Source organism: Lagopus leucura, unplaced genomic scaffold (genome assembly GCF_019238085.1).
Source record: "Lagopus leucura isolate 7727_CA_CO unplaced genomic scaffold, USGS_WTPT01 Super-Scaffold_100049, whole genome shotgun sequence".
NCBI classification, from domain to species: Eukaryota; Metazoa; Chordata; class Aves; order Galliformes; family Phasianidae; genus Lagopus; species Lagopus leucura.
In genome coordinates, this window is record NW_024962295.1 from 32,947 (window position 1) to 47,375 (window position 14,429).

Below are 14,429 nucleotides of genomic sequence, written 5' to 3' on the forward strand. Positions count from 1 at the left end.
GCATCTTGCATAGTATGAGTAATGTATTTGCTGATGATGTTCTAGCTTAAGCAGAAAATTACCTTTTAGAAAATCATCCAGTGTTGACCTGGAAACAGTTGACTCTGCTTATCTCTGAATTTCTCACTTCAGTCATTTATCTGGATAATCTTGGGTCTTCTGTCTTTTTTACTTACATGATCATTCACTGTCTGAGCAAGATATTTCTTAATTTTTTCTTGAAGCTCAATAAATAGAACTTTGTTTCTCTTGTTCTCCTTTGTGGAGCCTATCTGCAACGTTTTATCTGTTTCTGAGCACCCTCTGATTTATCAGCCTTCTTGCCTTCCGGAGAGCAGAACTGAAAACACTATTCCTCCAGCAGGCAGATACAAAGTGAATTTAATCTGTGTTGTATTTATGCAGTGTTCTGTGTTAGGTGTTCAGCTCAGCGTTGGTGTTCCTTTCCAGCTGCTTGTTGTTATAAACCTGAGGTTGGTCTAAAGGCTGTTTTCCCAGAATGGCCTTGCATCTGTTGTGTATCGCTTACATTTTCTGCCTGTGAGTCTTTTGATGGGATGCTTGGGCCTATTAAGTGCAACCTGCTATACTGGGCAGAGCAATTGAATAATTCATAATGGTTTTATTGATGATGTGTCACTTGCATTACCATACCTATTTTTGTGAGCCTTAGGTTTTAGAAGTGATGTAAGCCCATGTTAGAAATTCTACAGAAGTTGAGGATAGCCTCTTATATTTGTATTTTGAGGATAATTTGTGTTCTGTGATCAATTTTGGATTCTTTTATGAGGGAAGGCTTAAAAGCACAAAGAGAAACAACAGTGTAGGTCATGGTGGTTTGAGACCTAACGGGCACTGAGAATGACTCGGACTTTTTTAGCCTTCTTCTTAATTGAAATGTCCTGGAGATGTTAGAATTTATTTACCTACTGGAGCAATGAAATATCTGCTCTTAAAGTACGTTTTGTTTGAATGTCTTCCATAAATCCTCGTTGGTTGGCCTTAATTTTGTCAGTGTCCTTTGATCAGTGTTGCCTGCTTTAGCTGATGATTAATGTTGGATTGATAGCGTAGCACCTGAGTCATCCTGCTTACTGCTGTGCTGAAACTTTTAGAAACCAGTGAAAATCAGTACTGATGCCCAGTGAATCCGTGTGGTTTTGAATTCAAGGCAGTGAAATTGGCTGCAGTATCTGCCGCTTGAATGCTTTCTTACCGATTGCTGAAGGTGAAGCTGGATCATCTTGATGCGATGTAGCTGCTGCGCAGTGGAGCCCTGCTGTGAAATTCCTGTCCCAACTTTAAGGAAAACCTAATGCCTTGCTGTTGAATCTACCTGCATTAGACTTTTGCTGTGTTCTTTGGCTCTCCAATTCTTTTTTAGCCAGTTTCTCAGTGCAAATGGGACCTGCCATAGCAGAAGTACCTTGGAAGGGAAGGATGCTTTTCTCAGCCATCTCAGACAGCTGCTGATATCAGAATGAGGTGGGGATGGGCAGGAAGGATGTCGTCTATTTTTTGTCAACTTAATGAAAACAAAAAATAAGCAGGCAAAGGTGTAAATTGCAATGAAGTCTGGATCTTGTTTAATTATTCTAATCGTAGGAAAGATTGGGTGGGAAGACCTAAGTGCAGTCACTGCTGGGTCTCTGCGTGGAATGCTAATGATCAGCTGGTCTGTACCTGAACCAGCCAGGCGTTTTGGGGAGACAGGTTGCTGTGTGCACAAATGGGCTGAGCTCTGTCATGGGAACGTGGGAGCTTAACATAGGCTGCACATCTTAACTCAAGTACCTCAGGGCCGTGATAGAGCAGAGGGTTGTTAGTTAGGGTAGGATGTGGTTAATTAGGGTCGGACGGTCAGGTTGTGGTTGGACTCAATGATCTTTAAGGTCTTTTCCAACCTGAGCAATCCTGTGATTCTACACCTGTGAGTAATGGGCAAACCTTAATGGCAGTTGTACATAAAATCTTGAGGTTGTGCGAGGTCTGGAAAACGTGGCAGTTCAAATACTTCAGAACTTCTGACTGCCAGCCTTTGGCCAGGATAGCTGTTGGGTACCTGTACGTTTTAACAGGGCAGACGTTGGGGCAAACTTGTGCCACACTATCTCTAAAACTGCCTTAGGTTTTTTCCAACTAAAATCTCAGGCATTTCAACACATATGTCTCTGTCGTAGGATCAAGTTCTGGCTTGTCTGAAGCAGACACTGCTGTAAGTTCACGTTTGTGAGATCCCTAATAGAAGTCATGAAAAATAATGTAAAAATGGACAGGCTCGCTTTAATATCGTACCTACAGAAAAGCAATGAAATTAATGCTGCTGATAGCAACTTGTCTGCCTATAATATTACCTGTTAATTGTGAGTGAAAGCCACTTAATGGCTTAATGTTATTGGATTACGTTTTGTGTGTGCTCAGTGGCTGAACTTCTGACTTCCAAAGTACTGAGCTGCTGACAAATTAGGGTATTTTTTCCCTGCCCCGTGCATGGGCTGGAGATGGGCTGATAGGACAACTCTTTGCTGGTGGGTCTGTGACTGCAGTGCTGCCCCAGGAAAGCAGGGTCTCACTCCCAGTTTGTGTAGCAATTCTGGTTTGTGGCATTTTCCCCAAAACTGCTGTGGCGAACTGCAACTGTTCATAGGGTTGCAGTGGCATCTTGGTCGAGGATTGATCTGATTTAAGAGTCTCAGAGAAGAGGTTCCCCTTTGAAGGAGTGCTGGGAAGTTTCAGGTAGTGTTGCCCAAGCAGTGATATTTAATCACATCATGACCTCACATTCTTGCTTAAAGCTCCCTGTGTGCTCTTGCTGTTTGTGGTTATGCAGATTCCTCAATCAATAAACATTAATTGGGAGAAAAGCTTCATTTGCAAAACTGCTGCAGTTCAAGAAGGGGCTGTACCCTCACCAAATTACATCAGGGAGGAAGTGTGGTCGGTTTGTGTTCATTTTTGTGATTTGTCATCCTTGATGAGTAAGGAGGCAGCATAAGTTTCTCTTCTAAAGACCAAAATTAACATTTTAATTATTAATATTGAAGTTTGGAGTCTAAGAAAGTTAACTAGATAATAAAGACCTGATACCTCCATGCCTTTTCCTTGGGCAAAATAATGAAAAGGGAATGAACGATCAGGTCATAACTTTCCATTGCTCGCCCTTTCTTGCTCCACGCTGACTCCTCCATCTCGGTGTCAGCGCCACATGCTCTGTCCCTACTTGCCTTTCCAGTTAGTAGGGCTACTTGTTAACCTGCTGACTGTGTGTGCTGCCTGCTAGATGCTCCTCTCCAGGCTGCTTTTCCTCTGCCCCTTCCTTCCAGATCATTGCCTGTCTCTGTAGTGTCCCATTTTCAGCAGTTTTCTTTTAGCACTGTTATGCCTGTAGTATCTTTGTCTGACTTACCTCTGATAGCATTATCTATTAGTGTACATTCACATCTTACACTTATTGCTGCCACCCTGATGGGGTTTGCTCTGGGCTTTTCTTGTTCAGCTACGTTTTCATCCACTTTTACAGGTGTCTTGCTTTCAATTCAAAACAAATGCAGTCCTACCTAGGGAGAAGGTAATCTCGCTGAATGCATCTGAGAAGGGCTTCCCAAATCAGTGTTGTGGTCAAAATGGGGGACAAGGCCAATGTGCAGCACAGTGGGGTGAGGCTGTCAGGCTTTGAGGAGTCTGGTAGAGAGAGGTGGAACAGGAACCTCCGTTTTTGGGAAGGCTGAAGAGGGATTGAGGCCAGGGGGAGTCCATGACTTGTAATCTACCCCCTGAGCCATTTTTTATTGCTTTCTCCTTTCATATCTTCAGCTGCATTTTCATTGCAGTTTGATACCAGTGCCAGCTTTCTTTTATTACTGATAGTGCACTAACTTCAGTTAGCTAGAAGCTAATGATCTCAGCTTCTCTGCTGGTCCACGTGGGTTATCTGTCTCAAGGCTTCTCTCCAGAACTCCCCAGCCTCCAGCAGGAGGATTTCAGGCCTTGCAGGAAGGAAAGGGACAAAAGCAATGCAGCAGTGCTGCTTGGAATCATTAGAGCTCTTCCAACCATGCACAGTAGTTAGCTGGAGTGGTCCCAAGGTATTTGTCACATATATGGCTGTTGTACATCTCCGTTAGGAACCTAACTTTACCTCTATAGCTTGTTTTGTAGAACTGATGAGCAGATTTACCTTCAGTGTTCTCCTGAGCTGTTGGTGGTTTAAAAAAAAGAAAAAGGGCATCTCAAACAGACTGAAATCATTTCAGATGAGGCCTGTGAGACTACCTGGATACTTGGATTTTAATTGTTACTTTCTGGTCTGTGTAGTGGTAATAGTCTCATTTTATTATGTAGCTTTACTGGGGAAATGAAAACACTGATTTGTATGTATATTGTATAGAAAGGATGGACAAAATTAATCTGATCTGTAGTAAAAACACGTGAGCCAAATGTTGCCTGGTAGGTTTAGACTGCAGGGGTTTTTGCAGCTGGTTGTTATGTATATGTCCAAAAGAGCTGGGTGAGGTTTGCCCAAGCAGTTTTAGCATTTCTTGACATTTTGTAACTTTCAGGCAATTATTTTTTGGCCTTTAGTATAGTTATATCAGTAGCATATGCATTAAAAAATGCTTACTCTTGTTTTCTTTTTCTCTTCTTCAGTAGCTAATGCCCTTTTCCTGCTTTTATCTGCCCATCTTTTTTTTTCCTTTTCCATCATCTTTTCATGCAAAGTAAAGACAAACTTACCAAGCTCCTTATTTAATCCTTAGGTCTATTAAGGAACAGAGTTCTGATACAGCCAAGCTCCCTCCCTCCCATCTGTCTTTATGGTTCTTGAAGTCTAATCAACCAGTTTCTGTAGGTAATGCTTCCAATCCTTTTTTGTTATTGCGGGGAGGGACTTTGGCTACAGTGTGCTTGATGTTGAAATTGAAACAAAAACTTCCTCTTCATATTTGTTTGCTGTTGCTGGAAGGGAAGCTGTTATTTTCTTACTGTAAAAGTCACTTCTCTAGAGCTGGGCTGGACTCGCTTCTCACAGAACTCGGTAGCTTTCCCTTGCTCTCATTCCTGCCTGTCCAGCATGCCATTATCTGCCCCTGTCCATGTGCCCTTGTTATGTAGGAACTTTGACCTGACCTCCACTAGGGCCTGCAGTAACCTGGCTAATAGGGAGCAATGAGAGTAAGCAATGTCTGAAGTTGTGCACCTTTTTGCTTAATAAAGCTAAGGATGAGAGAAATCCTAGCATCTCCTTGCAGACTTAGGAGAACGTCAAGCATTGGCTTATACCCATTTGTAAGGAAGCTTATTATTTAAGAGTGAGCAGTGGAAGTAGCTCGAATACTCGGACACTCGACTGGCAAGTCTGTCTTGCTGTAAATCTAGTGATTGTTTCTAAACCTTATTATTGTCAGGAAGCTACAGTTCTGTTAATTAAGCATTACTGTTCTCACAGGAGAGGATTATGCGCCCAATTCTCCATGTTTGGCTGCCTTGTGGTAATCACTGATTTGCCAAGAGGCTGCTTGTGCAAACAGTGTCCTCAGACACCACTGATCCAGTGTCCTGTTGGAGCTGCTAAGAGGCATTTGGACCGGAGGATGCTATAGAAGCAACTGCATCAATTCTAGTAAATTATTCTGTGTTAGGGAGCTGGAATGGGTACCGTAAAAATAATATTAAAAAAATCCAGTAGTCATTTTCTGCTGTTCTTTGCATGACCAGATGTGCTCTTGTTTGGGAGGAGACTTCTGGAGGACTGTATCAATCCAGTTGTTCTCATGGTAACACTTCTTATTTTTCAGGTTCAAGCTTTTTAAAAAAATAATAGAACAAGAAACAATGGCAGCAGAAACCCAGACACTGAACTTTGGGCCTGAATGGTGAGTTGTTTGTCATTTTAAAAAGCACTGTGACTTTTGTCTGTTGGAAATAAGTAGGTTCTGAGACTGAAAGGCACATCATGCTGTTGTAGTTCCCTACTGCTTTGCTGCAGTTTCTGACTGGGGACTGAAAGCAGTGTTATAAAGCTAGCCTTCATTTTTCTTTAGAATGGTACAGTCTATGAAGTGTTGCATGTGACAGTAGTGCACAGCATTCACATTGCTGCGAGTACTGAGAGAGGAGTAATGCTTGTGATCTCAGAGGAATACACAAAGTGTGGTAGACAGCTTTCTTGTTTGTTCTTCCATGTGCTACGTACTAATAAGGACATTCTTACCCTGTCCTTCATGGAATGAACTCTGTTCATAAGCAAGCTTTCTTTTCCCAGTGTGAATATACACAAAACAAGCGTGCCTTGTCATCTCATCACTTCCTGCACTTCCATACAGAAAAGTGCCACAGGTAGTCAGCTGCTTGAAGGGAAATGAATCTGTGACACTGTGTAATTGTACTGATGTTTGTCTGGCATGCGTTGTCCTGGCCCAAGACTGACTGCACAAGTGTGATTATGTTTCAGTATTTGCTCCAGTTTTTTAAATAATTATTGGCTGCAACTGCAAACAAGACTTCAGCTGGTATGATTTCTAAAGAGTAATAGGATCCTTACATGTATAAATGAGTGTGGAATGATTACAGAAAATACAATTGCTGCATAGCACATGGTAGGACTATTGCTGGAGTATTGCATTTACATTATATGCATAATCTGCAGAAATTGTGGGGTATTAAAGAAAGACACGATTGCCCCAAAGGCAAGGAGAAACTCGGTCTATTTAGTTAGATTAAAAGAATGCTAAGAATGACTTTATCTATAAATATACCCACTGGGCAGATCTTATGCTGAAGTGTAGCAGACAGACATTATGAGATTCATTGATGGAAGAAAGCTGTGGCTATATGGGGAAAAAAGAAGGGGGTGGGGATGGAGAGAGAACTCATTTAAAAACAAACCCCAAACGTTATTTTCCATATAAGTTAGGAATAATGGAATAAAACTCTTTAAGATTTTTAATTACTATCTTGTGCTGCAGTATACTCCAGGGTGTCCCCTATGGTATTGTATCACTTCTTAGTAGTAACTCTGTGGGTCACGTTTAATCTGGATTGGTATTGGAGGTTACACTGAGCCATCTAATCCTTTGATTAATGCCCCTCCAGACATCTTTCATTTGGATGTGGTGTGTAAAGAAATTGCCACTGGGTGGCACCAAACTAAAAAAAGAAACAGCAGTTGGACTTTTTTTTTTCCACACGGAGGGTGTTGGAACAGGTTGCCCAAGGAGGCTGTGGATGCCCCATCCCTGCAGGCATTCAAGGCCAGGCTGGATGTGGCTCTGGGCAGCCTGGGCTGCTGGTTGGTGACCTGCACACAGCAGGGGGTTGGAACTGGATGAGCACTGTGCTCCTTTGCAACCCAGGCCGTTCTGTGACTTAAAAATTATATTTTCCTTTCTATGCAGTTTGAAAAATAACCCACAGAACATGCTTCCTTGCTTAGGTGGAAAATAAGTGTTGGATCAGTATGTTAGATTAGCCTGCCTGCCTTTCTGGCAATTTTGAAACTGTTGAAAATAGTTTCTAGTGTTATACTTGATTAAGGTGCACATCAGAGGAGGCTGCACAGAATGGTCTGCTGCTTTTGTCTTGACTTGCATCGTTTGTGGAACATTCCTCAAATTGGAAAGTGTGGGGTGGTTGGCTGGCTGAGGAAATGGCTGGGCAGAATGAGACATTATATTAAATCCATCGATTAATTAGTCTCATTCTGGCCAGGCATACATCCAATCATCGATGGATTGGGTGTAATGTTGTATAACAATCAGATCCTGTCTACAAGATGTTGAGTAGCTTGCCTGTGTAAGATAGGACAAATTCACTGGTGAGTGTACGTGGTGTTGTGAGTTAGCTTGAAATGTCTTTGAAAGTGTGGCTGTTCTGTACAGCTTGTGTACAGAAATAATGAGGTGTGGCATGCATGGTGAAAAACGACACTCATTTTAATTCCTGCAAAACGAATCTGGAGTGTTGGCTTTCAGAGATTTCAATGATAGAGGAAGAAACTTCACTGTAAAATCTGTTGTTTGTTAAACTTTGTTAAATGTTTCACCCTTTTTCCTTAGATTAATGTTTGCATGGTAAGAATTTTGACTTTGACCGAAAAATACCTGTTCTCAATCTTATGTATGGAAGGCAGATATACATATAATTGAATTTTGTTGACCTAGTGTAAGTAGTTCAGAGGTGAAGCTGCTTCACTGTGTAGTCAGCATTGAGTTCTTCAGGGGACTGAAGTGCTCATGGAGGTGTTTGTGTGCATATGAAACATGCTTTATTTTCTTTTTTACTTGTGGCTACCGGAATAGTGAGGAAAGCTATTTCATTCTTGAAGCATCAAGTTTGTGTTTTGCAGTTAGACTGCGTAAATGTCTTTGCTTTGCTTTTAGGACTGGATTTATTTTGTGTCCAATGTCTAAATGTGAGGAGAGGTTACAGCAGAGAGGAAGAAGCATTCTCCTGAAATCAGCTTTCAGAGCTTCCTCTGCCTTTTTTTCCCTAGGCTGCGAGCTTTGTCCAGTGGCGGGAGTGTGACATCCCCTCCTCTGTCTCCAGCTTTGCCAAAGTACAAACTAGCAGACTATCGCTATGGGAGAGAAGAAATGTTGGCACTTTTTGTAAAGGATAATAAGGTAAGCAGGAAGAGGAAGAAGGCCTGGCGTGTGCACAGTCTTGTGATTAGAGATAGTTACTTGTATTATATGGTTATAGGCACAAATTCATATCCCTTGGCAGAGAACTGAAGAGGTCTATTGCTCATTTGATCCCGTTCCTAATGCGTTAATTGTTCTTTTTGTCTTCTGAAGGGGAGATTCCTGAACTCCTTAGGTCAAAACACCCCATCTACACTGTCTTAATCAAATCTATTGCAACAAGTGACTGAGGGTTAAAGTCCCTTTGCAACCAAGCAGATTTTCTTGCTTTGGTAGCATTTTATTTAATATAATTAAAACAATTCATTGATTCAACTTGAAATTCTGTTAATCAGTTGCACTAACACACCACTTAAAAAAAAAAAAAAAAAAAGTGAGAGCCTCCTGCTTATTTTCACTGAACACGGTTAAGTTTAGCAGGTAACCGGCCCAGTCAGCATTCCTCGTCATTTCTCTGGGAGTGAAGTTCACAAATACAGTCCAGCACGTGTTATACAACAACGTGGGGAAAAAAAGAAAACTTTCACCTACTTGAATTACAAGTGAAGGTTCTCATTGGTAGAGAAATCATATTTCTGAGGGTATTTCGGGTAAAGGAGTCATTGCTGCTGTGTTTGTAAACATGGGATAAATGAAGATTAGTGTATTGTGCAGTAGGCACACAGTGACCTGAGAGTCTGAATCCCTCCAGGAACCTTACCTGTGAGTCATGGAGGGACAGCGAGAACAGTTTAGGTTCAAAGGTTAGCTTTGTTAGTAGAGGTGTATGCACACCTCTTCTGTGAATGTACTGGTGTTCTTGTACAGTGCTGGGGGCCTTGCATTGCTTATGCACAGATTCAAGGGCACTCAGTGTCCCAACTCCTGACACCACACAAAACCATCCAAAAATCAGATGCTGTGACTGAGGGTGTTTTCCATTGAAGTTGTGACTGCTCCATCCTTGAGCGGAGATACTTGGATGGGGCCCTGGGCAGTGTGATCTAGAGGATGGCCACCCTGCCCACAGCAGGGGGATTGTAATTGGGTGATCTTTAAGGTACTTTCCAACCTAAGCCATTCTGTGACATTTCTTGAACTCCAGCAAGCCATGGCCATTTCCCTGGGGAGGCTGTTCTGGTGCCTGTTCACCCTCTCAGAGAAGAGCCTTTTCTGGAGATCCAGCCTGTGCCTCCCCTGTTGCAGCTCCATATTGTTCCCTCAGGTTCTCATGGAGGGCACACTTCAACTTGTCAGAATTCTCTCTCTCTTCTGTTTTAAGCTAGGTATTCTTGGAGCAGTGTTCTCTGTTGGCATCATCAGAACTCACTTGGCAGTAACTGTAGCTTGTCCACATGCTCAAGGACGCATCTTTTGATGGACATGCCATTAAAAGTTGTGTTCAAATTCATTTGTATTTAAATCATGATTAGTGTTCATTGCTTAATTTTATTTTACTTTTTTCTTCTCTTTGCTGATTGTAAGTTGGAAATCTTGATTTTAAAATCAAATACAACCAGAGAGACAATGTATGTGAATTCTGCTAATATACTAAATGAAAATCCATGTACAAATTTGCACTGCACTTAGAAAAGAATTGTTTGCCATTTGAAAATTTCACCTTGTTCAGATTTGTGTTGGACTTGTGTGCAATTTGGAGCATTGGTGCATATGATGCTTTACACAGTTTAGTTGTGGGTGGTAAATGTGTCAGATATTTTGTCTAGAAGACTTTTTCTGGAGAAGTAAATTCTTAGTGGAGTTGCACCCACTCCAGTTATGTTATTGGAAGTAGTGCTGTACTGGGTGGTGAGAGTTGACAGGGTAAAAAATGTGGTGTGAATGGGTGCGTGTTGGTTTATCACTGAACTGTAATTACCAGGGCATATCAAGTAATTGTTCACTTTCATACAGATACCTTCAGACCTTCTGGATAAGGAGTTTCTGCCTATTTTACAAGAGGAGCCCCTGCCACCACTGGCACTTGTACCTTTTACAGAAGAAGAACAGGTTTGTATCCATACAGATAGGATTCTTTAAAATAAATGCGAATGTGGGCTGCTATTAGGGCAAAAGGAAAATAAAGAGTGTGCCTGTGTTAAAAGCATAACATTTGTTAAGACCCCATATCTGAAATTGGTAGACTTAAGGCAAGGGGATTCTGAAAACATGTTTGTACTCATGGATTATCTTAAGTTTGGACAGATATTTTCTGTATGCTGCTCTGCCATTGACAGAACAATTTATTAATCCAGGATCATCTTCTGAGCAGTATTTCATTTTTCTTTTTTTAAAGTACACAACGTTTTCAAGCAAGTGAAACTTTCTGCAATTTTGGGCCACCTTCTCTAAAGTATCTAAGTTCTGGAAACTAGTTTGTGGGCTTTGGAGAAGTGTTGAAGTCTTTTGCCTATTAAGAGTGCTAAAAATACCAAAGAAATGTGAACTAGTTCATATGTAAGCAGCTGCTTGATTATTTTCTTGTTTGCTTTCAGTAGTTATAAGTGAAAAATGTAAGGGTCAGAACAGGTAGTACACAAGGTTCTATTTCAAGGTTTAGTGCTCCGAGCAGTTTGAAATTCCTTACTTTCAAGCTAGCTCCTAGCAGGGGGAGCTGTCTGCCATGCTCTGCCTCAGTGCCTCAGATTTCTGACTCTGAGCTTCTTTTCTCTTTATGATTTTTCAGAGCTTCTCACGATGCAGTTGCTCTCTGATATGTTATTCCTTTGCACTTTTCTTCACAATACCATGGCTTGTGGTTGTTGTTTTCTAATAGCAGAAACCCAGGTGGTTTTGCTGATCAGTGTAGCTTGTTTCTCTAGCAGGAGTTGGGAAGGGATGATATTTAGGGTTTTAGAGCATCCTCATTCTTTTGTCCCGTGCTGCCTTGTATTAATTTTTTTCCTTCCCATCATCTTTGTGTCTTGGGATTCTGACATATCCTTTTCATCTTTCCTGAAGTTCCTTCCTCTTCAGTGTTGGTTTATATTTCTTTTTAGCATGCTGTCCTCTGACACAGCATGCTGGTAGTTTAGCTTTTAATCAGCAGCTGTATTTATGTTTTTGCAAATGCTTTGTAGGTACTTCTTATCAGAGTTGTTGTCTTAAAGGACGGCTGAGATCGAGGATTTGCTTTTATGGGAAACTTTAGGCCAGCTTCCATTCTCCAGTAGAATCAGGAGGGATTCGGTCAGTGAGCCCAGGAATCGGTCAGCAGGGCACACAGTGGCACACCAGAACTTTGAACCTTGGTGTTAAATAAACTTTTGGGCACATTTTTTGTTCTGGTAAACAGTGGAGTCATTTAGACAGTGAACTATAGCCTTTTGTAGTCAAAGGGAACGTCGACTCGTGCTGTCACAATCTTATCCAGGAGGAATAATAGCAGTGTAAGGCTGTGTTATTGATGATGTGCTGAGCAGTCTGTAGCGCAGGTGAAGATGACAAGTGCTGCTGAGCTTACAGCTGGAAGCCATTAGCTTTCATTAGCTCCTATTGCGGTACCCCCTGCAAGAGTCTCTCTGGCTTTTTTGTAGGCCTCCTTTAGGTGGAGCTCTGTGGTAGCGCTGTGTTTCATCAGTCTTGATGGTTTCTGAGGAGTTGGTGTGCAGTGCCTCTGTTTTCTTCTGCCTATTCTCATGTTTAATTTTACAGTGATCCTCATGGTGGCCTTAATGGTGCTCTGCATTCTCCATAGAAGTGTTAATCTGTCTCTGAGAAGAGATCCATGTATCTACTTTAAATCTTTTTTTAATGCTTTCTGAGGATGCAGAGGATGCAAACTCACTTTTTTCTTAAGTGATTCTGGATTTTTTTCCCCTTTGTGACTGATTTGTTTGAGATGCTAAGCAAACAGTGTTACATAGGCTAGCAGAAATTCCTGCTGTTTGTACTCCCATGATGCAATTAACATTGCTTATCATTGAGAATCTGTGGTGTGTGTTCATAAGCGATCTTGAGGTGAATATGAATGGATTTGCTGATAATCATGGTACAGGAAGACTCATTCAAGTAAGACTGGAGAGTTTAAAACAGCTCGATTCTTCCTTCATGAATATTGAAGGCAATATAGCTTTATCAGAACTTGAAGGACAGTGATTTTTAGAGTCCTAAAGAGGACAGAGTGAGCAGAACACAAACTTGAGCACAGGTGCATTCAGTAGAAACTGAACCAGTCTAGCTATGGATTCACAGCAGCTCTTGCTTGCAGCCTGGGGGTTGAGCTCCTGACAGTATTGTATGTTGTATATATAGCATGCCTAGGAAGAACTTGCATGACACTTCTCTAGTAGATTTAGATATGGTAGCTAGAGGGAAATGGTAAATCATGTCAGTGGTATGAATTCAAGGTTGTGTTTGTTTATGCTATTAAATTTAACTGTAGTCAGATACTTGGGGCTGCAGTACCCTCTGTTAAGGATGTCCTTTTTATACATTATGTAGAACACCATAAACTAACATAGAATTCAACTGATTGAACTTACACTAAGTTCTATTGCATGAGGTTGTAAATTGGTAGAAGATCTGTTTTTGAGGAACCTGCCTTTTGAAGAGAGGGCTTCTGCAGGTTGCTTTTGCAGAGGTTTCCAAGGTCACCACTGGCAGAACTGCAGCTTGATCCTTTGGTTTGTTCTCCTTGTTCATGTTTGGTTTAGGAAGGAATTCAGTTGTCTTAATCTGAAAATCTGCTTGTGGAGTAAGGGAGGGAGTCTCAGGATCTTAGTAAATATCTTTTTTGGTGTGTGTGTGTGTGTGTATTCACAGTTATGCTTCTGTTTTTTTGTTTATTGGTTTAATCCTCCACTTACTAGGTAAGAATGAATTGAGACCTCTTAGGTGGCTTTGCACTGCGGTGTGCAGCGTCAGGGATGGACACTGAGGTAATGTACTCAGCAGCAGGAAGGCTTTTTGCTTTTTTGACTTTGCTTTTGTTACCTTTCGTCATCTTCCTGTGTTGATTGTTATCATTAGGTGTGTTCTGAATATTGTGTCCTCACCACAGCAAGCCACAGGCACTTAAAGAAATGGGGAGAATTTGTTCAGCATTTAGGCAGGCAAGTGAGTTAAATACTGATTTTTATTTTTTTAGAAGAAGTTTCATTCATCATGTTCTAAGTGGAGAGGTAAGGCATCAAAAAGGAATCTCTTACACAGAGCAGTGAATCTGCTTAGCAGCTTAGTTTTTTTTGTAGTAAAATACTGGATGTGAACTAATGTGTGCTTTAGATGAGTAGAAACTTCTACAGCTGCAGCACTTGTCAGAACTCCTGGAGGTCTGAAAGAAAGATGGAAGACTGTGTCTAAAACATCCATAATGATCTGTGTTTATATTGGCATCCAGATTTTCAAGTAATAAAGAAAAAAAAGATGTTTAAAGATAATGGGTGAATAAAATGAGATCAGTTCCTGTAAGACAGTTCCTGGTAGAGATTGTAGGTAATGATGTCCCTGGAGGTGTTCAAGGCCAGGGTGGATGGGGCCCTGGGCAGCCTGGTCTAGTATGAAATGTGGAGGTTGGTGGTCCTGCATGTGGCAGGGGCTTGGAGCTTCGTGATCCTTGAGGTCCCTTCCAACCCTGGCCATTCTGTGATTCTTTGATTCTCTGATTTAAAAGTGACTCTAAAACAAAATTGGAATTCTTCATTATTATTATTATTATTATTTTTTGAAGAAATGACAGTGATCTGTAGAAGTGCCAGTTTAAGTAGGCTCTTGATCTGTGTTTTTGTCTTTTAATTAAAAAAATGAAGTGATAGTAGTACTTTGTTTCCTTATCTTCCTTATCAGCTGTCAAGTGGAGTAGTTGAC

General features: G+C 41.3%; 1 protein-coding gene across 12 annotated transcripts in view; it reads left to right on the forward strand.

Annotated features, from left to right (window-relative positions):
* Positions 1-14,429, forward strand: part of GIGYF2 (GRB10 interacting GYF protein 2) — a 73,464-nt gene that overhangs the window by 5,788 nt on the left and 53,247 nt on the right. For 8 of the 12 annotated variants that reach the window (XM_042885307.1, XM_042885316.1, XM_042885320.1 and 5 more), the window contains exons 2-5: positions 4,758-4,849; positions 5,796-5,873; positions 8,492-8,621; positions 10,536-10,631. In XM_042885307.1, the coding sequence (XP_042741241.1) occupies positions 5,833-5,873; positions 8,492-8,621; positions 10,536-10,631 (267 nt within the window). In that variant the 5' untranslated portion in view covers positions 4,758-4,849; positions 5,796-5,832. Of the gene's footprint in view, positions 1-4,757; positions 4,850-5,446; positions 5,621-5,795; positions 5,874-8,491; positions 8,622-10,535; positions 10,632-14,429 lie in introns of all 12 variants that reach the window. The other 4 variants (XM_042885309.1, XM_042885314.1, XM_042885311.1 and 1 more) reach the window with 3 other exon arrangements.